At 41.2% G+C, this 25,887-nt stretch overlaps 2 protein-coding genes across 7 annotated transcripts in view; one reads left to right on the plus strand and one right to left on the minus strand.

Annotated features, from left to right (window-relative positions):
* The window catches only part of reps1 (RALBP1 associated Eps domain containing 1), a 65,154-nt gene extending 48,054 nt beyond the window's left edge, over positions 1–17,100 (plus strand). For 4 of the 6 annotated variants that reach the window (XM_060831232.1, XM_060831234.1, XM_060831233.1 and 1 more), the window contains 11 exons: positions 947–1,027; positions 4,526–4,613; positions 7,630–7,731; positions 8,762–8,834; positions 9,028–9,161; positions 9,391–9,455; positions 9,938–10,120; positions 10,228–10,311; positions 11,797–11,945; positions 13,705–13,810; positions 14,838–17,100. In XM_060831232.1, the coding sequence (XP_060687215.1) occupies positions 947–1,027; positions 4,526–4,613; positions 7,630–7,731; positions 8,762–8,834; positions 9,028–9,161; positions 9,391–9,455; positions 9,938–10,120; positions 10,228–10,311; positions 11,797–11,945; positions 13,705–13,810; positions 14,838–14,906 (1,134 nt within the window). In that variant the 3' untranslated portion in view covers positions 14,907–17,100. The remainder of the gene's footprint in view (positions 1–946; positions 1,028–4,525; positions 4,614–7,629; positions 7,732–8,761; positions 8,835–9,027; positions 9,162–9,390; positions 9,456–9,937; positions 10,121–10,227; positions 10,312–11,796; positions 11,946–13,704; positions 13,811–14,837) is intronic. The other 2 variants (XM_060831235.1, XM_060831236.1) reach the window with 2 other exon arrangements.
* A 7,643-nt stretch (positions 17,101–24,743) lies between these two features.
* The window catches only part of LOC132819278 (epithelial cell-transforming sequence 2 oncogene-like), a 60,812-nt gene continuing 59,668 nt past the window's right edge, over positions 24,744–25,887 (minus strand). Inside the window, exon 22 of the mRNA XM_060830703.1 lies at positions 24,744–24,874. Coding sequence (XP_060686686.1) covers positions 24,744–24,874 — 131 coding nt within the window. The remainder of the gene's footprint in view (positions 24,875–25,887) is intronic.

Raw genomic sequence — 25,887 nt, forward strand, 5'->3', positions numbered from 1 at the left:
CCAAACTGCCACACATCTCGTCTGAATAGACCAGTAGTGTTGACACCCAAAACCAGGCTGAGTTAAAATTGCATTGTTCGGATGTGACTTTGCCATTTAAAACACACCATTTGTGCTCGGAAGATTTTGTGTTTGATTTCAAGCTCGCCAAAATGGTTGGGACCAAAACAAAGGTATAACCCCATCTTGCTTTCCTTTACCTTGATCTCCTGTCTGCACCTTTCCATCTGGCCCGTGGTGATATTAAACGATCACTCAATTTTTCTATTTGGTCTTGCTCTAGAATCGTCGAAGGAACTCTAAACATGTGATCTGGGCAAAGAATGCTCATTCCCTCATCTGTCCTTTTCCCTTATACTGATATTCAGGGGCAAGAATATTGCAGATATATGGAATCTGAAACCTGATTTTAATTGAATTGCTGTACACTAGCATTCTTGACTTGTTCTGTTGATTCGCATCTGAACTTGGATTATTATTCTGGTGTGAGAAGAATGCAGAGTTCTCAGTCACTTAATCTGATAACGACCTAGCTATGGAATACTGAGCATTTTCTTATCAGACAAAGTCTTGGGTTCCTACAGATCTGTTTTGGTTTTCATTAAATAGGAATGGCCTGTTTGTACTGTGTCTTTTTATTAGACAGGGCATTGAAACCATTACATTGAAAGGCCTTCAGTATCATTTTTCCTGCATCCGACCTACCATCTATTCAATATTTGTTTTGTTCACTGAATCAGGGGATTGATTGTTTGAAAATTGGATACGCACTGGCAAGCAGAAGGAATGCCATCTCATCAAGCTGTTAAAAGCGTTATAAATTAAATGCTTGACTTGAAATTTCTCCTTTTTTTTTTAATAAACTTTCTCTGCAAAATTACCTTTATAAAAGCTTTGTGATATGTGACCTTTCTCATTCTGATTGGTCTCTACTCTGTCTGTCCAGCAGTGGGAGACTTTTAGTGAACGCTCCTCAAGCTCGCAAACTCTGACCCAGTTTGATTCTAACATTGCACCAGCTGATCCTGTAAGTGAATCACATAGAGTGGGCTATCTGATGATATGCTTTTGTTTTATTAACCCTGAGCTGCTTAAGATAACCTGCTTTTGCATGTGTTAAGTTGGAAATTGTCTGTATGTATATACTAATCAACTCTGTTCAGAGGAACTTGCTGATATTGATGCATTAAAATCTTGATTGCTTCTTTCTCTGCTGTGTCCAAATCATCAGCATGTGCTTGCAATTGAAGCTCTCTTTAATTCTAAAAACCTAATGAAGTGACATGGTCTTTCTATTGTTGGAACTGACATATCAGCTGCAAAATAATTACTGCCCTTCGAAAGGAGACTGCATTCAATTCAGTACTTTGAGGATTTTGTTTTTTCCTTCCTTGTTTTCCTTCAATTCTTAATTCCTTTCTCCCTTTCTTCTGCTCACCCCTACCCCTCTACATCCTTTCTCTCTCTTGTACGTATATCCCACGTCCCTGTCTATCTCTCGAGAAACAGGGAACATCATCTCAAAGTAAGGGACAGATTATTTAAGACTGAGATGAGGGATTTTCTTTGGAATATTCTGCAGAAGGATGTGGAAGCTCGCTCATTAACTATATTGAAGACAGCAATTGACAGATTTTTAGACGTTGGACATCGGTGCATGTGACGATATGTGGGAAAATGGGTTGAGGTAGATCATCAATTGTGATCTAGTTAAGCGATGGAGCAGGTTCAAACGACTATGTTCTTGTACAAATATAGAGTAATCAACTGGGGTCATGGGGTGGCATTTGGGCTTGAGAGGAGAGAGGTCTCCGGTTGTTAGTTGTTCGACCCCTTCACTGACTTTGCACAAGCTGTTAACTCTATGGCATTAAACATTAGTCTCAATAGATTGATAATGGCACATAATGGCATGCTGTTTTGGCAGCCTGAAACCTGTGTGCTATTTCTGTGGGAATCCAACTGAATAAAGAGCAGTTCATGTCATCTTCCCTAGAAGATTAATCAATTTGGGCAGATTGCTCAAGTACATTAGTCTTACAATGCAAATTCAGTTACTGAGATATGTGTGCACTGAGCAGTTTGTGGAAAGCAAGCGTACCTGCATTTGATGACATGGCGGCCCTTTTTATGTTCGTGCAGCTGTGCTGAATTGATCACCATGTTGCTAGCTGTTATATAAATAATGATACTCGATATTCTTTTAATTCATTGCTGTTCTCCAAGTAAATTGATAACCCCTAGATTTATTAGAGTAGAAGTTAATCTGATGATGTTATTTGGAGTATTAGTGTGACTGGTGTGGTATTCTGCAGGAGAAAGCCTCTGTTAGAGCTGGCTCTCTGACATTTAGCCCCCATAATGGAAGTGAATCATTTTTGGCGGTTGCCCAAGATTACCCTTCTTCTCAATGAATATAACAGTTACAGGTGTGGTTGATTTTCCATTTTCGATGAAAGAATGTCATGAAAGTATAATAAATGTTGAACAGAACAAAGGAGTACAGGTGAAACCAGAGATTTGAAGTCTTTGGAACAATGGATGTTGGAACAAAACGAACTAGTGTGTTCAGGACCAAAAAGGAGAAATGTTAAAATATTTTTATTTTTGATTTGGAGGAACCAGTGTTGGACTGGGGTGTACAAAGTTAGATATCACACAGCACCAGGTTGCAGTCTAACAAGTTTATTTGGAAGCACTAGCTTTTAGAGCGCTGCTCCTTGCTCACAACCACCTGATGAAGGAGCTAATGCTTCGAAATAAACCTGTTGGACTATAACCTGGTGTTGTGATTTTTATTTTTATTGTAGTGTTTTGAGGCTGTGGAATACACTGCTGGGAGCTGATGATGGAGGCAGAGACGATGATAACATTTAAGGAGAGGTGGATAGGCGCTCGAAAGTCAGCATTGAAAGGATACAGGAACAGCAAGCACATAGTGAATAATGTTCATATGAATTGTGGTTCTAATGACATCACAAAATGGTAGGGATAAGCAATCTGTATTTTTATGTTGTAATTCATTTTCAAGAAAAGCTTTAATCAATGTACATAAACCAGGTAAAACTTTCCCACTTGCAAACTATCTAAGATAATGTTTATGTTCTTACTGAGCTTCATTATAAAAAATTTGACAGTAAAGAACTTGCTGCAGTTATAAAGCGTTAGTCAAACTTGGTGAACTCTGGCTTGGGTATATATGCGTGCACAAACCACTGTTCTAGGTGGTCATAATTGTAGAATGAATTGGGGTGTTGAAAAGGGAGATAGACATAGAAAATAGTTATCTGCAAAAGATAAAACACCCTACTGTTAGCAACTTGATTTTAGTCAAATCTCTTCCTATTTTTAATTGTATGCTCCTCCTTTATTTACATGGTGCACTAATTACTGAATTATGGATAAGTTTCTGTCCCTTTTTGACTTTTCTCCTCTTCTTGCACACCAATAGTTTCACTTCCATTGTAATTCTCTGCCTTTTGTATTAGTGTTAACTCTTTACTGATTTAATAACAGAATAAGCTTATTGTACTGCCTTACACATCAGAGTAAAGATATGAAAGGTTTTTATGTTAAATTTAAAAATATATGATGTGTTCTTTGCGTATTTGTTAACTCCCTTCATAGCTTTTTTTGTATGTAAACTGTTGCTTAAGAGCGCGTGTAATTTTAGTGTTAAGTATTCCGCTTCCTTGTCAGCAGTAGGAGTGGTCTCTGCTGCAGTGTTGTAGAGGCATATTACTCCAACCAGTGAGTCGACATTTGAGTTTTCTTCCCTGACTTTGTTTGGGAAAAAAAGCAAAGGTTGTGTGTGCATTATTACAAGGAGGAGCTCTGCAGTCAGTGGCCAGAGAATGCTAAGGATGGCAGGATTTTGTCCTACTGACTCAGAGCATCGTTTCCCCATCCCCTAGATGTGATGTCTACTATGAACGTGATACCTCCTTTAAAAAGTTGCAAGCGGAATGCCTCCCTAATGCAATACATTTTCTACCTCTGCCCTGTGATATCTTTAACTGATACCACAATGCATTGATATCACATCTGTCAATTGTATTTTGAGAATGTGTTTTCCTTTTGCTGAGTGCAATTGGAAAGGAAAATTTAGAGAGGCTTGTAATATCCATTGTTTTTATTGGTGCTCACTATTAGTTTAAGTGCAGAGAAGCAGAGCCTTGAGGACCTACCTGTCTGTCAACCCATTGCAATGTCTGTAAACGAGAAATAAAAGCAAAGGAATTAGAGTCAATATTTGGACTGTGGTTTTTTTTGTCAAAAGTAATTTCAGGGTAATGTAAAATTCCTGTTCCTAAGCATTTATAATCAAAGATGATTAGTCACTCATCAAAATGATTGTGCTACTCATAGTCAGACATAGGGAATATAAAGTGGACAAGTTATAAAAATTCATTCAAGTATTGTGAACGGTCTGATTTAAATGTCTTTTGCAATTGCTAATATTATCTATTCTCTCTTCTATTCCCCACCCCATCCCACTTCTTTCTCCCCAAAACAATAATTGCAGGACACCGCTATCGTTCACCCTGTACCAATCCGCATGACTCCAAGTAAAATTCACATGCAAGAAATGGAGCTGAAAAGAATTGGAAGTGGTAACGAAAACGGCTGCTCCCGTGTCTGTCTATCTCATTCAACGTTTATTTCTTTGGCCATCAAAATTTTAGATGCATTACTATAATCTTTTCTTCATTCCAGAGAAAATGTAATTAGTTCCTAAAGAATGCATTTTTAAATAATTTTGCAGTGCCCCCTTTTAAAACTGATTATCAAATGGAGGAGGGAATATCGCTGTCTTTATCCAGGGGCATAAGGCAAAGTTATCCCATCAGCCTTAGAATCGTGGTGAGATGAGGGGATGTGTTATGGTTCTTCAGTGCCTCTGAGCGTGACATGCAGTCTGTTTCCCGAATGAGAGATGTGTAGATTGGATTCTATTCTTTCCAAAACCCTGGTGTTTAGTCCTCAATACCATTTGCCACCTTTAGCAGATTTGCTGTAGCAGATTCTTGGTTTTTTTTAGTATTGTGGAAAAGTGAGACATGTTATTGAAGCTTGCACTTACCTGGCCAAATACAATGCCCAATTTCAAATTATCCCTGACATCTTATACTACGGGAGATTAGTTGGTCACTCTATTGTGATTGAACAAGGAGTCAACGGATATAAAGCAACTGTAAGCTCCCTAAAACTTAGATTTTTAAAACGCTGCTAGTCTTACAGGTATGTTTGCATAAAATATTTCCCTGTGCAGCAAGAGTGAATGAACCATGTTACAAGTTGGAGTGATTATCCCTAATTGGTTGTTACTGTAGCTATTAGCGAACTCAATTGTTCGGCTACTGCTGCCCGTTCATGGAATCGGATTTAACAGGCTTTTTGAGATCTTTCGTTGTATAAATTGTTGGAAATCATTTGAAATTTGGCATTCTTATCCATGCTTGAGTACAAGATCAAAAGTTCTGGCAACATATCTCACTTTTCAGCAAAATCCAAGCTTGATGATATCAGGTTACTCCTGTATCTTAGTTATCACTGAGTTAATTCAAATTAAATTAGTAAGTGTTGCTCCAGGAATTGGTTGATCAGTTTTGAATTTTGTAGATTGGGTATATTATCCATTTCCTGTACCTCTGCCTTAGTCAGTAAAGACATTGCCCAGACTTTTGCTAGACCATTCAGACGAGTAGCGTCCTCTTAATCACTTGAAATGTGCTGAGAAATGTAATCTTGGCTGGATCAGCCAATGCTCTTCAGTGCTTCTGCACTTTTGATGTGACTAAAGTTAACCAAAGTTCCTGTCCTCGTGCATTACAAGGTGTGGCAACTGTTAGAAATTGCTCATATGCTCCCCCCTCTGGCTGAATAGAGATGTTGCACATAGCTAGAGAATGACTGAATTGATATTCACTGTTTAAAATGAAATAAATTTAAAGAAGTTCTCACCCACAGATTCCACAATTTACGCATTAATGCTGTTTGTGTCTCTGCTGTCCATTTCTCAAGCTTAACAACCTGGTAACTGCTGCACATTGTAACCTCTCATCACTCCCCTTTGTCCCCCTGAAGGCTTTCTGGGCCTGTGTTCTATTCTCATTCTTCAGGGTGTAACTGCTGGGGCTAGGACTGTTGGAAATCCTGATCTTGGAGATGAGTGGTTGTAGGACCCTACAAAGATGGGTCAAAAGGTTGAAGTGCACAGGTTGATATATAATTACTCAGTGACTGCAAGATTTCATGGTAATTGGCTTGCTGCCTGCAGCTTTTCTTCATCGATGCAGAGCACAGAGGATTTTAATGAGAGCTCTTGTGCTATCATTGTGCCAAGGGTATGGAAGATTTCCACTTTTTTGTGCAGAATTACATAAGTTGTGCACAACCCAGTTGTGCCCAAGGTCAGTTGTATAGTAACGTATCCATTACTATACTTCAACAATGTCATATTCCAGCCCAAGGAACCATTCTGTAGTAACTGGCCTATTCCCTACTTTTTGTTTCAACTATCATTCACTTTTAGTTCTTGGGATGTGTTGCCCATCCCTAGTTGCCCGTGAAGGTGAAGTTGAGGTCACTGGAGTGGCTGGCTTAATATTAGCCTATGTTCACTTGAGACTGAATGTCTGAACCTTATTTTACTTCAGAATGTTGCTGGCAACGAAGAGAAGCTGTCAGTGTATCATTCTGGGCTGGATTTGAGTCTTGTTCTCAGATGAATGAACTGTTAGCTGGTCCAGTCCTGCATAAATTATACAATGTTAATTTAGATGAAACAAGAAAATCAGGCAGTCCTAAATCTGTTGCAGATACAATTATGTCCTATTTTATTGTCTCAGTTCAAATGCCTCCGAATAGGTTCACAAACTGAAGGATTAAGCTTAAAAAAAATGATTGATTAGGTTTGTCATTTTGTGGCAGTGGGTGTAATGAGTGAGGGGCATTCAACTATGTGAAGTTTGGTGGTAGGTAGAATTCATGTTTGTACCTGTTGGTATAATCTTAGTTTGCATCTGGTACCATTTTAAGGAGTGAATAAGAAACTTAAGCATGTGCTTCTGCTGACTTGTTCATATTAATAACTTCTGTTACACGGTGCTGGAAATGCCTTTTTAATATAGTTCTGGTGATGGAACCCAGTGGCTAGAGGAAGTGCTTAGTAGTTTTACTTGTATTTGCTCCCTATGGTTGCAGATTGATTGCCTTTCTCATTGCAGTTGTAATACTGTGTTTTATATATCCATGTTTTGAAACTATAAATCTAAGTGGCCAGATTTATTTTCTTGGCTACTGTCTGTCTAATTTCCTAAAGATGTTTGTAAAGAGGCTGCACTGTACCAGTTTGAGGTTTAATTAAATGTAGATGAACTTCATTTAATGAAGTGAGGTAGTGGATTTTGGCACTGCTGACTATACCGACCACTACCCTGCCTGAGAAGCAATGGCAGCTCACTGCATGCTCTTCCATCTGTTCAGAAGGTGCCATCAAGGGATCCATTATGAAACAGACTGTAGCTAAAATGGAAGTAATGTCTTAATTGTCGGAGTGATTTGCTTTCTTCTTGTCCAGAATTTTGGTTCATTTAAATTCAAATGATTTCTATTCTTTCTTTACAGAACTAACACACCCAACAAGCCCTTTGCTTACAAATTCGCCTGAACTTTCAGAAGAAGCTAAGTTAGCCACCACTGTAAAATTTGTGACAGGAAACACTGTAGGTAAGGGAAATAAATGTTTATAGTGCTTACTTTTTCTGTTCCATGATAGACAATATGCTTGCTTGATATATTTTCAGTGCATGATGTAAACTTTTTGTAGGCTGATTTTTTTGCTTTTTATAAATAAAACCATTTTGGGATGTTTTGTTTCTTGGTAGGGCATGAGCACTGCTGGCAAAGGCAGCTCTTTTTTGTAAATTCACTGTTGACGGGAGCTTCAACTGTGCATTATTTCTACCCAGTGGTTTATGTTCACAGCCCAAGTGGTAATACATTGGACATTTATTTAATCGTACCAGTCTGCCACGGGATGCCAGGTGGCTTGCTCAACTGTGATAGTCTGGGGAGTGCAGGTGTGTGGATTGTGAGGAGGCCTCTCGTTGGAGAACCCAAAGGCAAGGGTGCTTCTACTGGCTTCTGATGGACTGGGTAGTGGTTGAACCAAGTGGTGATGTGCAGTGTGTGAGGATGAATTTTTGTTTTGGTCAGCAAGGTATTGTGTGCAGGAACAATTCTCCAGGCCTGAGGCCTTTGTTTTCTCCAAACATATTAAATGCTTTCTCCCAATGGGATTTGTTCTGCAGATGGTTTGGGTCAAGGGTGAGAGACACCATTGGTCTCTGCAAGCTATTGCTGAAATTAATCCATTTAAAAATCATGCAATGTACCAGCAGAAAGCACTGAAAGCTTCCCTTCCTCCTAGTAATTGGTCTAACCCATCTCAGTGCAACAATAAACCAAACTGATAATGGACAGTATCTCAAAGTATTGTGAGCTTATGAGGAGAAAGTGCTTGGTTAATACTGGAGGGTTAACACTGTTCTGGTCCAAGCAGAGCTCATATCCTTACCCAGGGAGGTCACTTTCATTGCATTGGCATAACAAAGCTGCTTTTAGTTTGTTCTCTCTCTAATGTTCAAGTATATTTGCTGGAATTTGCATATTAAATATTTTAGCTATTGGTTTTGTGCATTATATCTGGGTTTTTTTTAAAGCATTTGAAACAGCATTCTTTTTTATTGTTTCTCAGCTGATGGATACAGTAGTTCAGATTCATTTGTTTCAGAGTCTGATCAGATCGGAAACAACATAACTCGGCAGCGGTAAGTCATGACTTCTCTGGGGAGTTCCAGGATTGTGGTTTTATAAAATTAAATTACTGTGCGGAGGGAAGTATATTATGATTAATATGTTCTCTCAAGAGTTTAAAAAAAAATTAATGAACTTAATTCAGTGGAGGAAGCACCTGATCACACGGGTGAAAGCATACTGAGAGCATGTTTGTGCTCTTCGCAGTTCACATTCAGGCACTTCGCCAGACAATACTCTCAAGACTGCTGCACCCCCTCCACCTCCTCCAAGACCCCAGCCTTCGCATTCAAGATCTTCATCTCTAGACATGAACAAAACATTTTCTGCCAGCAACACGGGTGAGCAACCTTATGGCAAAGGTTCTTTTGTTCCAAAGCATCCGGAATGTTTAATATTACTTGGCCATCCTGATCGCCAATGCAGAAATTGTTGTTTAAACTTAGATTGCGCTGTTTCTACTGGAATCTGTTATGTGTGAAAGCAAGTCTCTGTGAGGTGCAAGTGAAATGATTGAAAATATCTAGTGATTGCTTTGTTTTTTTTCCCCCTGTAACTGCTGTTCTGAAGGGCAACCGCAAGCAGGAATTGTTGCCTGTCCCCCTGCAGTGCCTCCAAGACCTCAGCCCACACAGGTAATTGAATAAGCTCAACAGGACTGAACTTTGAAAAGATGTGTGTAGAATATGTTGAACTGATCCAAGACTCACTAGCCTGCATGAGGATGTTCAAAAACTGGCCCAAAATGATTTGAAATCCATATGAATAACCTCTAATTAGAAAAATGTCAGCTTTCTACCATGTTCTGCCTGACCGACTTTCTCTAGATGCATTAAAATAAAAAAAAATTACTGCCATCAAATAATCATTTATGCTCATCTGTCACAACGTGTAATTGAGTGCAATTGTTTTTCAACTTTCAGTACAAACCACCTGATATAAACATTCATTCACAATTACAGCAAATGCATTGTAGATTTTGTAAGTTTTAAAGTGGTGTTTGATTATTTTCAGCAAACGTTGACTGTTTTGCTATAGTTTTGTGCTTCATTGCCAGTTTTACAGTTAAATGTAATGCATTGAAACGTATCTCTTCGGTTCTGCCTTTCCTGTCTAGGTCACTGTGCCTCCAATACATCGTCCAGTAGAGGCTGATAGCCATGTAGCACGTGCCAGCACCTCGCCTCATCAGATTCCAGAGCAGCCCAACTTTGCCGATTTCCGGCAATTTGAAGCATTCGTGTCGAAGGGTACAGAACAGCAAATGGATGACTCGGGAAAACATTCCGAAACTGTTCCGGTGAGCAATGTTTGAGTTTCGTTGTGGTGGTTAGGATGGAATGTCATTGGTCTACCTGTTTGTGATTTAAGTCCATATTCAATCAACTTTTAAATGTATTTCCTTAGGCAGAAAAACCTTCAGATTCAGCAGGGACCCTAAGAACAGCAAAACTAGATGGTTCTAGTGATGAAAAGCCAACTGGAAACGCAGTACGTAGAGTCCTTAATTAAGCTGTTTATAATAAATGAGTCCCTTTTGGGGTGCCCTTCTAAGTTACAGAAGAGCATTTTCACATAACAGAAGGTGGGTGCCTGTTCTTGATAATGGGTACTAAAATAGTTTATGGAGACCATTCCCAAATTTCTGTTTACTCACTCGGGTGGGGACAAAAACAAGTTCAATGTCAAATTGTCAACTGCAAAAATAACTTTATCTGAAATGAAAAAGCCATTCCACTCTCCATTCCCTTCTAAAAAGGATTTCTGAAAACTACATGCCTGCAACTGTTCACCTGGACTTGTTGTAAGAGACCCATAATCTGAATCTGCTTTAGGTTTCAAACGCATGATTTGACTTTCTCCTTGCTGTCTCTGGATTCATTTCAAAACTGTACAATATGAACGTGGGCGCATGTTTGCTTTTCCTTGAGTGTCCAAAGGTTCCTCTTTGCTTCTGTTTGAATTTGGAAAAGGCCCATATACTCAGTGACATTGCTTTAATGCACTGCCCAGGTCAGCAAGTTATATTTTCATATTGGTTTTCCATTTTTCTTACATTTAACAGTAGTTTGCATTTATATAGCAACTTTACATTTATAAAATGTAAAGTTGCTGCTGGGATCTTTAATGTACTGATACTTGATGAGATATTTTAGGACAGCTGATCAAAATCTTAGTCTTGCACACAGGGTGGTGAGTGTCTGGAATGGGCTGCCAGAGGCAATGGTGGAACCAAGTACAGTTTTGTCATTTAAGAAACTTAGGGCAAGTACATGGATTGGATAGATTTGGAGGAATATGAACCATACACAGGCGAATGGGTGAATTTAATTGTGAAAACTGGGTGGCATGAGCAAGTTAGGCCAAAGGGCCCATTTCCATGCTGTAGACCTCTACGGCTGAACAAAAGCCCAGTCATGAGTCCTGAGGTGGCAACTAAGGAAGAATGCTAGAGAGGTTTAGATGGTGAATTCTGAAACTCGAATGACCAAAACCACACTTTGAGCATTGAAAAATCAGGGATGCATAAGAGGCTAGAGTTTAAACTATCTCAAATGTTAAGGAAAGAGATGGGGGTTTGAGGGCAATGATGAGAATTTCTGTTAGATTAGGAGACAGATGGAGGTTAGTGAGCGTAACTGGTTGGGTGAATGTATTGGATGAAGGTATGAATTTGAGTATGGGCAGCAGTTTTAGGTATCAGAAGTAGTGTCTGGTTTTGCTGATTAATTCAGTAAAATGTTTGTCATTGTCAAAAGACAAATGAGATTTCTGGAGCACTGCATATTTACAGGGATGCCGTTGGCAAGTCTGCGATTGTAGAGGATTAAAATAAATGTGCAGGTATAGGTCTGGAGTAGATGGAGGTCAGAATCACATCCAGCAATTTGTCTATAGCCCATATTGAACCAAAACAGATTTACGTATTTAATATTACTCTAATTTTGTCAATTCTGCCTTTTTTTAAAATTACAGGTTAAAAGTACATCATCTCTTGTCCCCCCTCCAAAGCCTATCCGCAGAAGATTGAAATCTGATGATGAGCTTCGTACAGAACCAGAGGAGCATACCCCAAAAACTAGTGTAATTAATACTGTGCTAGTTGCGCAGTCATCAATCCCAAGGTAGATATCGTTCTATTTAATTCCCTTACCCGCCCAAATTGATTACACTGATTGATCGCAGGAGCAAAAATTAATGTGTCAGATTTAAGGAGCCAGTCAAGCAATTGACTGTTCATTTTGGCTCATCAGACTGTATCTGCCTTCTTGGATATTCTCGATATCTAGTTGATGTTGTCCAGCCTCTAACCTCCACTCCATCTCTCCAAATATGAAGTGGCACATCTCTGCTTGGCACTTCTTCAGTAGATTTGGGCTGCCAGTGTTCTAATGGCACATGAGACAGGCAAGCATTTTGTCTGTTTCCATAGCTGGATTTTCTGGAACATTTTGCCAGAGGCTACAGTGAGGGCCAGGGCAGCTGGTGCATTTGATGTGAATTGAGGCTGATCAGGAGATTCTGTCGTCTTTTTATTCTTTTCAAAAGTATAGGAGGTTGAGGGGGGTGACTTGAAAAAGGTCGATAAAATCATGAGGGGCATAGATTAGACGAGTAGCAAAGATCTTACCCCAAAGGAGCAGGAGTTCAAAACTAGAGGGCATAATTTTAAGGTGAGGGGAAAAAGATTTAAATGGGACCCAAGAGGTACCATTTTCCAAAGGGTGGTTTGTATGTTGAATGAACTGCCAGAGGAAGTGATAGATGCAGGTACAATTAGAGATTTAAAAAGACATTAAGAATGGTTTAGAGGAATATTGGCTGAACTCAGGCAAATGCGACTAGTTTAGTTTGGGAAACTTGGTTGGCATAGACTTGTTGAATGAAAGGGTCTGTTTCCACACTGTGACAGTTTAACACCTGTCAAAGGTGTACCATAAGGATTTATGGATTAATATTAACATGTTTGGCATTGTAATGAAAGCATCTGGGACTTGATGGCCAAGGAAGATGCATTCATTACAATGTCAAGCATATTAATCCATAAAGTGGGACTTGAACCAGAGGTTTCTGGCTCAGAGGCAAGGACATTAGTCACTACCTATTTCTGCAATAATTCAGCTCAAAGTGGAGGCTCATCAGCTGGTAAATTTATGGCTCCAAAGTTCATTGTGCTTGTTCCCTGCAAATTTGATATTACGTGGAGCTGGAGGCTGTAAGTGGGTTCATTTATGACTTGGGTTTTAACCAAGTCAGTGTCCTGAAAGACCCTTTCACCTGCACCCACCTTTCTAGCCTGTAAAGGCTGTAAAGATTCTGATTTGAATATTTTGATAATCTCAAACCGATTCCTTATTGGAATTAGCTATTAGTTGTGTTCCAGTGATCAATCTATTTGTGGCTGAAGCAGGAGATTGGGATGGTTAGTGGGGGAAATGGATAGTCTTGCATTGGTGAGTCAGTGACTTAATTCCAGTCACCTGAATCTAGAACTTGATTGTCCTGGGATATAATCGTGTATTTACTCTATTTATTTATTTATTTATTTAATTAATTAATTAATTAATTGATTAATGTCAGAACAGTGGACTATCAGTTGTCTTTGGAAGGTGTTGATCGTGACTTTAACATTTTTTTTCTTTCTTGTATCAGGAAAATTTAGACATTTTAAATGAATTTCTATTTTCAGAATCCTAGGCTGGGCTCAAGATGCTCTATGATGTGGGACCAGATGAATGACATTTTAGTATGCAGGGACCTACCACATGTTGCTGTCTGCATGCCAGTTACCACTCTTCCTCACTGTCTGGAAAACAGAAATGAGCTGCTACAAAACAAGAGTGGGGAAGGGAAAATTTATTAATGCACCTTTTTTAATTTTAGATCGTTTGGCAAAGACAAGAAGTCTATTCAGGCTTCAATCAGAAGAAATAAAGAAACCAACACTGTATTAGCCAGGCTCAACAGTGAATTACAACAGCAACTGAAGGTAGGAAGAGATTGGACACCTGGAGTATCCTTGTGATACTGTATCATTGAAACTTAAAGTCTCAACTTGCAAATATCAATGCTTGTGACACGTTGAAGAGCAAATTTATTTTAGCCTGTCTTTCAGCCTTCCATCATGTCATCTTCGATGAATGGGTGACACTGATTAGGATGTGCTTCAAGTGGAAAGCATGACACATTGGTTAGATTTTAAAGTACTCAATAAATTCAATATTATAATACTCATTCAAGTATTTATTTAAAAAATAACAAATGTTGATTAGTGAATAATTGATTCCCAATTAAAAGTTTTTCGATATTCCTTTCTACACAAAACTTAGATTTAGGAATACTGAGCCATTAATAGTTTACAAAAACTAAATGTGATTTTATTAAATTGGTGAAAAGATCATGGGTAATAAATGCATGCTGTTTTGTAGACAGATATCAGTTACATCATTTACATGTGACATTTGCACGACAAAAAAGTGATATTGATCTTTTGATTTGACATTTCTCTTCGTGTTGCAAGAATATAGAATCACCTAGAATGTGCCAACAGTGTGAAGGCAAAATGAATGGGATCTGGTGAGGTTAGTGAGGGAATCAGCCAGTGTTGCTACTGGGGAGAATGGACACTTGATGAAGAAGTGAGAGAGTAAGTGAATATGTAATTCGAGCAGTGTGAAGAATTAACCAGAGCTTTCTCCCTCTTTTTTTTTTCCTTCTTTCTCTCCCCGCCTCTCTCTTTCTCTCCCTCTCTCTCTTCCTCCGCTTGCGCTATCACTCACTCTGTCTTCCCAAACCTGCCCTCTCCCTCCATCTCTTCCCCACCCCTCTCGCTCCCTCTCTTCTGCACCCCACCCTCACCCGCCGCTCCCTTTCTTCCCCATCCCTCTCTTGCTCCCTCCACCCCCCAACTCTCTCTGTCTTGATCCATCTCGGTTTCCCTCCCTTGGTTTATTTGTCTCACACACCCCACCCCACCCCACCCCACCTCACCTCACCTCATCGACCAATTGCCATAGGACGTGCTCGAGGAGAGAATTTCTCTTGAAGTCCAGCTGGAACAGCTTCGGCCGTTTTCACATTTGTAACAGAGCAGCCCGAGCGCTTGGATGGGACTTTTTTTTTAAAAACCCGGTGTTTGATCCGACTGTGTCACGGTACCCTCCTCCCTGCAGATAGCTTACACCTGTGTTCAGCTTCGCCTGTCTACAATGAAGCAATAGGTTTACATGGTTACTTTCATTGAGCTGCACACTTGATACATGGCTGCAGTATGTTTAAGAAGCGCTGTGTTGGTGTGTGGGTGGCGGACGACGATACAAGAGGGTGTTATAAAGCTGATGGCCATTCAAGCCCTGAATGGGGAGGTCATTTGTTTTTAGTGTTGATTCTACAGAAGAGCAAATAATTTAACAACTCCTCCTAGATCAGTCCAACATAACACAGCTGGCTTACCTACAGGACGAAAGTGCTTAGTGAGGCTATGGTTTGTTGAATACTTGGGATTTGCTGCATTTGAAAACGGGAGTTATCAGCAACATTGAAGCACCCCTACTCAATTAATCAACTTGCTTCACTGTATGGAACATGTTAATAATAGTAGAATTGTTGTGATTGTGCAAAGACTAGGGATGGAAGAGCTGTGCTTGAATGGGAAATTGTTTCCTGTGTCAGTGTCAAAGTCAAAGTACTTCTCTTCTCAATCTGCATAACTTTCATTTTGGATGAGGAGTTGGGTTTTATTCTAGTGTATTGAGAGGAAATGGCTTATCTTGCTCTTCTCTGCTTCACTCAAAAAAAACCTATTGCATTCTTGCAGTAAATGATTTCCCTATATGTTTATAACAACCTCTGAAATACATAATGAAATATTTTGCACTACTGACGTATGCGTGTAATCATGATTATTTGGCATGGTTCAAAACCACTTTTTAATTGGAGGGTGTAAAAGGTAAAAATGCTTGAAGCCTGGGTGAATGTTTAGGGACAGTAGCTACGATTTTTTTTAAATATATGTCTGACAGTCACTCGCTAAAGACTGTGTTTATGATAAAACAGTCTGTTGGTTTGAATATGTTGAGATGCTCGTGGGGAGCGGGCCTTTTTAACTTGAGTGCACTGAGCTCACTAGTGTTTCATGGAGGAGGTGAGGCCTGACTGCTGCACTTACATGCGTGATTAAAGGAGGTGAGTGTGCAGTGCTTTGCATTTGGCTTTGCAATTTCCATCAGTTTCTGCATGATATATCCATGAAAAGAAGCAGGATCCTGGAATGCCAAATCTCACCTGTGAGGAGGAGGAATAAGTGCAAATACTGTGTCACTTCTTGTAAGCATTTGTGAAAGAGAGATCATCTGGTGTGTGGTATAAACGATTTTGGGGTGAGATGCCTGCGTGGAATCTTAAGTTACATTAAAAAAGCCACCACTTGCGGGTGAATCCGTGTGTGGTTTTGCATGAAATTTGCATTAAGCAGATGATCTATACTCTTCTTTCCCCTATTCTCACTCCAAAATGAATTAAAATATATGGGGTTTGTGCAGTAGCACAGTATGTGGGATAAATTGTGATGATTTAGGACAGAATATTGTGTGTGTGTGTGTGTGTGTATGTATGTATGTATGTTGATGACTTGCAGTTCTGTGGTTTCTCACAACACAGCCTCTATCTGCATGTTACTGACCGATTTCCATTCCACCAACATAGCCTTCTGAGTACTGAATACATACTGTGCACCTCCCTGACACTGGTAAAGTGATCTTTAAATTTAAATGGGAGTTTAATCAAAAATTGTACAGAACTAGAGAATATTTCTTTAAATTATTATGCGAAAAGTGAAATTTTATAATTAAGTTTGACGTTGGTGTTCAGTATTCTAAGGGTTAATATGATTTACAGTTTCTGGTTTCAAAAAAAAGGAAAAAAACCTATTTTTTGCATTTGGGATTATCTTTTGTTTCTGTAATTTCAAGCCTTACTGTTCGAGCTTTGTACTTCAAAAGAGAAGGGATGAACAGGGAGGGAAGGCTTCGCGTCCTGACCGAATCAGAATCGCCTTGTTATTCAGGTCAATGTACTGTATAAGGGGTATGATGTAAATTGTATAATACACTTTTGATCTTGTATGTAAATTTCCATTAAATTGCTGACTAACAGCAGCTCTATTTAATTGCTTACTCTAGCTCTGGGATCTTGGATGTTAAAGTGCATGGATGTACCTTGGCAGAGCAATCTAGCAACTGTGATTTTTACACAAATAAAACAGCACAATATTTTACCTGACTGCCTACTCCGTCTCTCCATTTCTCTCTTTAATAAATAGGATTAGGAGTGAATCATGAAAAACGTCAAGTCTGCCATGTCATTCACTACCTCCACTTCTTCGCACCTTATCCTTGGCTTCTTTAGTAATTGTACTCATCAACAGCATTGGCAATCCTCAGGTAGAGGACTTCAAGACTTACAGCTATCAGTAAAAACATTTTCTTCTCATCTTGGTCCTCAACAGCTGATGCCCTTGTTCTGAGGTGAGGGTGAAGCACTGGTGAAGCGACATTGTTACTGGGTTAGTAATCCAAAGGCAGAGACTGATGATGCTCTGGGTGCATGGGTTCAAATTCCACCACACCAGCTAGTGGAGTCTGAATTCACTGAATTAAATGTGGAATGAAAAGCTGTCCTCGGTAATGGTAATGTGAAATGATCAATTGTTTTGGGGAAAACCAATCTGGTTCACTGTCCTTTCAGGAAAGGAAATCTGACATCCTTACCTGCTCTGGCCTGTATCTGACTCCAGGTCCATGGCAATATGGATTAATTTTAATTGCCCTCTGAAACAGTAAGCAGTTGCAGGTGGGCAGCAAATGCTGATCTTGCAAGCAACACCCACATCCCTTTAAAGAATGAATTAAAAACGGCTCCAGAGTTTATAATCAGAGGAATAATGTTCTTAGCTGCTGTTTTTCTGACTTCCTGTCTATTGTTAATAGCCAGAGTACAACTATAATCCATAAGCGTCATTGTGTCACACACAACCTATTAAAATTGATAAGATTTCCTGTAGTCTATGAATATTGTCATCTGTTGAATATAGATGATTAATATTGTACATTTGACCTATTACCCCTAATATACCTATAGGATTGACAGTGGCATATGTCACACATTTATTTGCTGTCATAAGCTTCATTCTGTGAAATAGTCATGGGGGGTGCGGGTCCTGTGTGTTGGGGATGGTTGGGAGAGAGATGAGGAGAGACTTCCTAAACAACTTATCCTAGACCACAAACTTCAGAAGAAGACCATCCATGCCCTGCATAGGAGATCTAGGTCTTTATCTGGAGGAAGAGTGTGACTAACAAGAGGGTGCAACAGCTGGAATTGAATTAAGTGTGGGAGGTTAAGCAAGTGTGGGATGGAGACATTGCTGTCTTATGCAGGCCAGTTTTGCAAGGGGCTGGTTTCTGGTCTAGGCATAGCTGGTTAGATCCAAAAGATCTCGGTGAATACCAGGCTTTGTTGAGGCTCTTCTCTCTGTCCGCCGCCCCCCCCCCCCCCATAAAAAGTCTGCTTGTTATTAAGGGGGCAGAGATGGCAGTCAGTGGAGTGGTATGGATCTCCTATCAGATGTAGGAGATCAGGGAGCAGTCAACTGTCCCGAGTGACTATGCTTGCAGGAAATGTGCCTGGCTGTAGCTCCTCTCGGACCGCACAGAGTGGTTGGAGCAGTAAGTGGACACTAGCAAGCAAACAGGAGGCTGGGTGTGTGATAACAGCTTGAGGGAGGTGGCCACACCACAGAGGCAGTTGGGTAGATGGGTGACTGTCAGGAGAGGTAGGCAGGTAATGCAGGAGTCTCCTGTGGCTATGCCCTTCTCAAACAAGTATACTGTTTTCGATACAGCTGGTGGGGTAGCCTTTTGAGGAAAATTGCAGGAGCAGCAGCCAGGCCTTTGACACCACAGATGGCTCTGCTGTAAAGCAGGGTATGGCAAATTTCAAGCGAGCAATTGTGATGGGAATTCTCTAGGGGCACAAACAGGCACTCCTGCCGCAAGTGAAACTTCAGGATGGTATGTTGTCTCCCTGGTGCCATGGTTAAGGATATCGCGGAGTGGTTGCGGCAAGTTCTGAGGGCGAGTGAGCAACCAGAGCATTGTGCACGTTGGTACCAACAATGTGTAATATAAAAAGGGATGAGGTTCTGCAGAGTGAATATAGAGAGATGGGAAGGAGGTTAAAAAAACTAGGCCTCAAGGATTGTAGTCTCTGAACTACTCCCAGTACCACGTGCTAGTGAGAACAGGAATTTGAGAATAGGGCTGACCCAAGAGATGGAACAGAAGTTCAGATTTTTTGATCATTGGGATCTCTTCTGGGGCTGAAGTGATCTGCACAAGAGGGATGGGTTGCACCTGAACTGGAGGGGGACCAATATCCTGGCGGGAAGATTTGCTAGAGCTATGCAGGGTTTGACCTGGTCCGGCAGGGAAGTGGGACACTGAGCAGTAGTGACTCAAAAGAAAGTTGAGGCAGGCTGCAGAAGTTAGAGAGCAAGTTAAATAGATTCGGCAGAGAAATGAGAAAAGACTGATTAATTAAAATGCATTTATTTCAATGCAAGAGACTGGACAGGTAAGGCAGATGCTCCCTTCCATGCTGTGAGTTCATGAGACTGGGATATCATAGTGATTACAGAAACACAGCTGAGGGTGGGACAGGACCGGCAGCCCAATGATGCTCCAGTAAGGAAAGAGAAAGGGGAGTGATGAGGGAAAACATCATGGCATACTTTGGATATTCCTGGAGGGTCATCCAGTGACGCTAACTGAGTGCAACTGAACAATATGGGGGTGATCACTTTGGGATTGTACAATGGACACTCCAAATAATTGGGTTGTAATATTAGATTAGATTCCCTACACTATGGAAACAGGCCCTTCGGCCCAACAAGTCCACCCAGACCCATTCCCCTGTCCTATATTTACCCCTGACTAATGCACCTAACATTATGGACAATTTAGCATAGCCAATCCACCCTAACCTGCACATCTTTGGATTGTGAGAGGAAATAGGAGCACCCGGAGGGGACCCACGCAGACACAGGGAAAATGTGCAAACTCCCCACTGGCAGTTGCCAGAGGTTGGAATCGAATCTAGGTCCCTGACGCTGTGAGGCAGCAGTGCTAACCACTGAGCCACTGTGCTGTCCTCAGGGGCCACATCCCCAAAGGGGATTTTAACTTTCCTAACATAAACTGGGACTGGCACATGGTTCAAGGCTTGGATGGGGATGAGTTTAAGTATGTTCAAGAAAACTTACTTGATCAATATGTAGATGGCTGTACTGGAGAAGGGGCCAAACTTGGCCTCTTGGAAAACATGGTAGGGCAGGTGACTGAGGTATTAAATGGAGCAGCACTTTGGGACCAGTGACCATAATTCTATTGGTTTTAAAATCCTTGTGGAAAAGTATAGGCCTGGTCCACAAGTTAAAGTTCTAAATTGGGGCAGGCCAATTTTGATGGTATTAGACAGGAACTTGTGGAGGTTCACAGGCAAAGGGATCCCTGTAAGTGGAGGCTTTCAAAAGCAAGGTAATGAGACTCTAAGGACAGCATGTTCCTGTTAGTATGAAGGGCAAGGCCAGAAGGAATAGGGAACACTGGACAGCTAGTGATATTGATGCTCTGGTCAAGAAAAAGGAGAAAGCATATGTCTGGTACAGGCAGCTGGGATCAAATGAATCTCTTCAGGAGTATACGGGTCATAGGCATACACTTAAAGTGGGGGGGAGGGGGAAGGGCAAAAAAGGGACATGAGATAGCTTTGGCAGATAGTTATAGAATCCAAAGAGATTCTACAAGTACACTAAGGTTAAAATAGTAACTAAGGAGCAAAAAGGGCATCTTAAAGATCAATGACGTCTGTCTGGAACCACGAGATGGGATACTAAACAAATATATTGCATCAATTTTTACTGTGGGGAAAGAAATGGAGGCTAGGGAACTTGGAAATTGAATAAGTGAGTACATCTCCAGAAACAGATCAAGTGTTTCCTAGGACATTGTGAGAAGTTAGAGAAGAAATTGTAGAGCCTCTAGCAGTGATGTTTGTATCATCTGCTGCCACTGGTGAGGTGCCGGAGGACTGGGGGGTTGGCTGATGTACCATCATTTAAGAGAGGCTGCTTTTAAAAAAAAAAGCCAGGATGCTATAGACTGGCGAGTCTGATGTCAGTGGTGGGTAAGTTATTGGAGGGGTTTCTGAGAGGCAGGATCTATGTGCATTTGGAGAGGCAAGTACTGATTAGGCACAGTCAGCATAGTTGTGCGTGGGAAACACTGTCTCTCAAATTTGAGTTGTTTTGAAGAGGTGACCAAGAAGATAGATGAATGTAGAGCGGTAGACATTGTCTGCATAGCCTTCAGCAAGGCCTTCAAGATTCTGCGCAATTGACAGGTTGATCAGGTTAGATCACATGGGATCCAGGGAGAACTAGCCAACTGTATCCAAACTTGGTTTGATGGTGGGAGACAGGGTAGTGTTAAAGGATTGTTGTTCAGACTGTAGGCCTATGACCAGTGGTCTGCTGTAAAAGTTGGGTCATTTTTACATTGCTGTGCCTAGTGAAATCTGTATTTTAACAACTCAAAGAATTTTAAGTCTCAAAAGTGCTTTGGGAGGTCATGCAGGCATAATGGGCACTATCGTAAATGAGTCTTTTTATTCAAGCATAGTAATTGCAAACTGACTCAGTTCCTAGTCGAGGAAGGAGCTTGTGATGGGAGGTGAGGTCGTGATCAAGGGGACAGTAGGAGGAGATGTCTGCGAGTTGGCACCTGGCTTCAGTGATGTAGAGGTTGGTGTGCCAGACTACTACTGCCCACCCCCTTGTCTGTGGGTTTGATGGTGAGGTTGGTTGTGATGGGAGGTAGGGTCTTGATCGAGGGGGCAGTAAGAGATGGTGTCTGTGGTGGGAGGTGGGGTCGTGATTATACATCGCATCATCCTCCACCACTTCTGCCACCTCTAAACAGACCCCACCACCACAGAAATATTTCCACCACTCCACCACTCCCTCATCAGGTCAACATTTCCCCCCAACCTGCCCTTTCCTGGTACCTTTCCCTGTCACCGCAGGAAGCGCAAAACCTGCGTCCATACCACTCCCCTCACCTCCATCCAAGGCCCCAAGGGATCCTTCCACATTTGTCAGCAATTTACCTATACCTCTACCAATGTCCCATGTGGTCTTCTCTACATCGAGGAGACAGGATGCCTTCTTGCTGATCATTTCAGAGGACATCTCTGGGACACCCACACCAATCAACCCCACCGCCCCGTGGCTGAACACTTCAAGTTCTCCCTCCCACTCAGTCAAGGACATGCAGGTCCTGGGCCACCTCCACTGCCAAACCATTACCACCTGACTCCTAGAGGAGGAATGCCTCATATTCCGCCTTGGGACCCTGCAACCACACAGAATCAATGTGGATTTCTACCACTTACTCATATCCCCTCCCCCCACATTATCTCAGTCCCAAGCCTCCAACTCAGCACTGCCCTCCAAACCTGTTCATCACTCTCTCTCTTTCTCCTCTCTTCTCCCCCCACCCAACCCAACCTGACCTATCACCTTCTCCCTCTCATTCATCCACCTATTGCTTTCTCAGCTTCACACCCTTCCCCCTCCCAATTATCTCTCAGCCCTGGCCCACAAGCCTCATTCCTGATGAAGGGCTTATGCCTGAAACCTCAATTCTCCTGCACCTCGGATGCTGCCTGCCCTGCTGCGCTTTCCCAGCAACACACTCTCTACTCAGTCCCTGGTCAAGTAAAATAGAGCAGAGCACGTTGTTGAACAGATTTCGAGAACCTTCACTAGACTGCCTACAGAGCAAATATACAGGCAAGAGGCTGGAAGAACACAGCAAGCCAGGCAGCTTCAGGAGGTGTCGAAGTTGACGTTTCGGGTGTAGCCCTTCAGGGACCTCCTTTCAGTTACAGTTGAAATGTCGACTTCTGCACCTCATGATGCTGTCTGGCTTGCTGTGTTCTTCCAGCCTCCTGCCTGTGTACTTTGGATTCCACCATCTGCAGTTTTTCTGTCTCCACCACAAGTATAGCCTTCCTGAAATATGCAGACCAAAACTACACATGGTATTCCAGATGCTTGTCACCAAAGCCCTTGTCATGGTAGTAAGTAAATAAGATTTTTTAAGCTGCCTAATGTCTTCAGTTGTTAAGCCAGTGGCCTGATCTTTCACTGAGTACATTACTTCCTGTTTAATGAGTGACCGTAAATATGAAAAATACCTGAGCTACTGTCTTCTGCACTACAATTTCTGTTTTACGTTATGTTTGTGAGCACTAAAGCAATCTGTAGCCTTTAAAACAAATCCTGTGCAGTGGCGGTTCCACTTGTGGGTAAATGAGAGTGTAAGATGCCCTTTATTATTGTCTGTCTTCACAAGACCATAAGGTGTAGGAATAGAATTAGGCCATTTGGCCCATCAATCATGCCTGATCTATTTTTCAAGCCCATTCTCCTGCTTTCTCCCCATAACTCTTGATCCCCTTACTAATCAATAATTTTTTTATCTCTGATTTAAATACGCTCAGTGACTTGGCCTCCACAGACTTCTGAGGTAATGAGTTCCACAGATTAACCACCCTCTGGCTGAAAAATGTTCCTGCTCCTCTCAGTTCTAAATGGTTGTCCCTTTACTTTGAGATTGTGCCCTCAGGTCCGAGGTTCTCTTAGTGAAAACATCATCTTTCCATCCATTCTATCCAGGCCCCTCAGTATTCTGTAAGTTTCAATGAGAGCCACCTCCTGAGTACAGACCCAGAGTCCTCAGCTGCTGCTCATATGACCAGCATTTTATCCCAGGGATCATTCTTGTGGACCTCTCCAAGGTCAGTACATTCTTCCTCCGATACAGGGCCTAAAACTGCTGACAATGTTTCATTTGCGGTCTAACCAGAACCTTGGTACAGCCTCAGCAGTATATCTCTGCTCTTGTATTTTAACCCTCTCAAAATGAATGCTAGCATTGCATTAGTCTTCTTAACTGCCAAGTAACCTCTGTGTTAACCTTAAGAGAATTCTGAGCCAGGACACGCAAGTCCCTTTGTTTCAAATTTCTGAAGCCTTTTCCCATTTATAAAATAGTCTGTACCTCTCTCCTTCCTACCAATGTGCATTACCTCACATTTCCCTCCGTGTATTCCATCTGTTACTTTTTGCTCACTCTCCTAGTGTGTCCAAGTGGTCCTTCAGCCTCCCTGCTTCAACACTGACTGTCCTTCCATTTATCTTTGTGTCACCAGGTCCCGTAAGATGCTATCCTGTAAGTCTTTTAAGAAACCACAATTTTGACTGAAAGCACTGTGATATAGTCTTATACATATGGAAATTCCCTTAAATGTTGAACAATTACATCAGATTTAATATTTAACTTTGAGTTCTCTGCATGTAGTATGGCCTTACAAATAATACAGATAATCAGTCTGTGGCTCATATACATTCACAAGCAGGGGGCTGTTCTCTGCCAACAAAAGGAATACGTCCAAGCCCAGTGCTCTTTCTAAATTACCCAGAAACTTGGGGAGCCTATAGTTTGTTATTGCTTTTCCCATCTGGGCCAACTCATCATCGCTGTCTTATCCTGTTGTGTATATTGTTGTGATCGTTTGAAATTTGGCATTCTCGCATTTATCCTGATGAGAGAAGTTTCAGCAAATGTCTTTCTCTTCAGAAATAATTTTCATTTCACTTAAAGTTATAAGATTTGCAGTCCACATGATTAAAATGTAAAGCCTTGAGAACTACTTCCTTTTAAAAGTACGTTTTGACATTCCTGAATAGTGCATTCTTAACCCAGCTGAAAGGTTTCAGCGACTGATAGTTTGCATTGAGGTTAGGTCTCTCTAATTGCAGCACGGATGGCACTTGCCAGTAAGGAGAGCCAGGTCATTTTGTCTTCCTCTGTCTCTGTAGCACAAACCCATTGGCGTTTTGGTCCTTGCAGAGCAAATGCATTTTGGATATCTGAAACCGAATATTGGATAATTTTAACATTTGGAATCAAACTAACAGAAAATGATTCAGCTTCTGTGAACTAGAAACAAAACTGCTTGCAATCTGATTTAGTAAAAGCTGGTTAAAGTATAACGTGGGAGTCCCGTTTGGACAGACAATAGATGTAGCCCTTATCTCTAACACCAAAGATGTTCACTGCCCCCAGTCCATTCAGTATCCTTCCTCAAAATCGGAATGGGTAGGCCATTTAAAAAGGTTAAGAAATTCACTGTCCTCTCTGCCTGGAGATATTTTACATGCACCAATTTTGAGGAGCAGAGTTCAATACTCAAATAGCCAATATTGCCCCATCAACCAAACTCCATTAGAAAGCATATGGTCTGCCATTTATCTCAGTGCCGTTTGTGGGAGTTCTGTTTGCAAATTTGTTGCATTTCCTAACATTTCAAAAGTGCCAAAAACGTTTTTTTAAAAAATTATTGGTTGTAATAAGGATGGCCTTAAACTATGCTGTAACGAAAGTCCTTACCAAGTGCCAGAAATGAAATGGTACTTGCTGTTGTATAAATCTATTCCAACACAGTTTCCTGTCTGTCTTCTTTGGGAATATTATCTTGATGTTCCCATATTGACCAGCCATTTATCTGGAATGACCAAACGGAGTTGTGTGCTGGTGAGGTGCACTAATACAGTGATTACATGTGAATTTTTGCTCAGTCGGGTGCCAGTCTTGGTGAGCCAGTTTGCTCATTTTTATTTTGGTTTTAACTTTTAGTTGCTGGATTGAGTCATGGGGGTCAGGGTTTCCTCTGGGGCAAGCTTTCTTTAAGCTAGATTCCTGAAGTATTCCTTCAGCTGGGGCAAGGGCAATGCAAATAAAATTAGCACAGAATCATAGAAAGGTGCAGGAGGAGGCCATTTGGCCCTTCGAACCTGCCCCACCATCCAATATGATCATAACTGATCATGCAATCTCAGTGTCCCATATCTGCTTTCTCTCCATACCCCTTCATCCCTTTAGC

This window comes from Hemiscyllium ocellatum, chromosome 10, assembly GCF_020745735.1.
Source record: "Hemiscyllium ocellatum isolate sHemOce1 chromosome 10, sHemOce1.pat.X.cur, whole genome shotgun sequence".
Lineage (NCBI taxonomy): Eukaryota > Metazoa > Chordata > Chondrichthyes > Orectolobiformes > Hemiscylliidae > Hemiscyllium > Hemiscyllium ocellatum.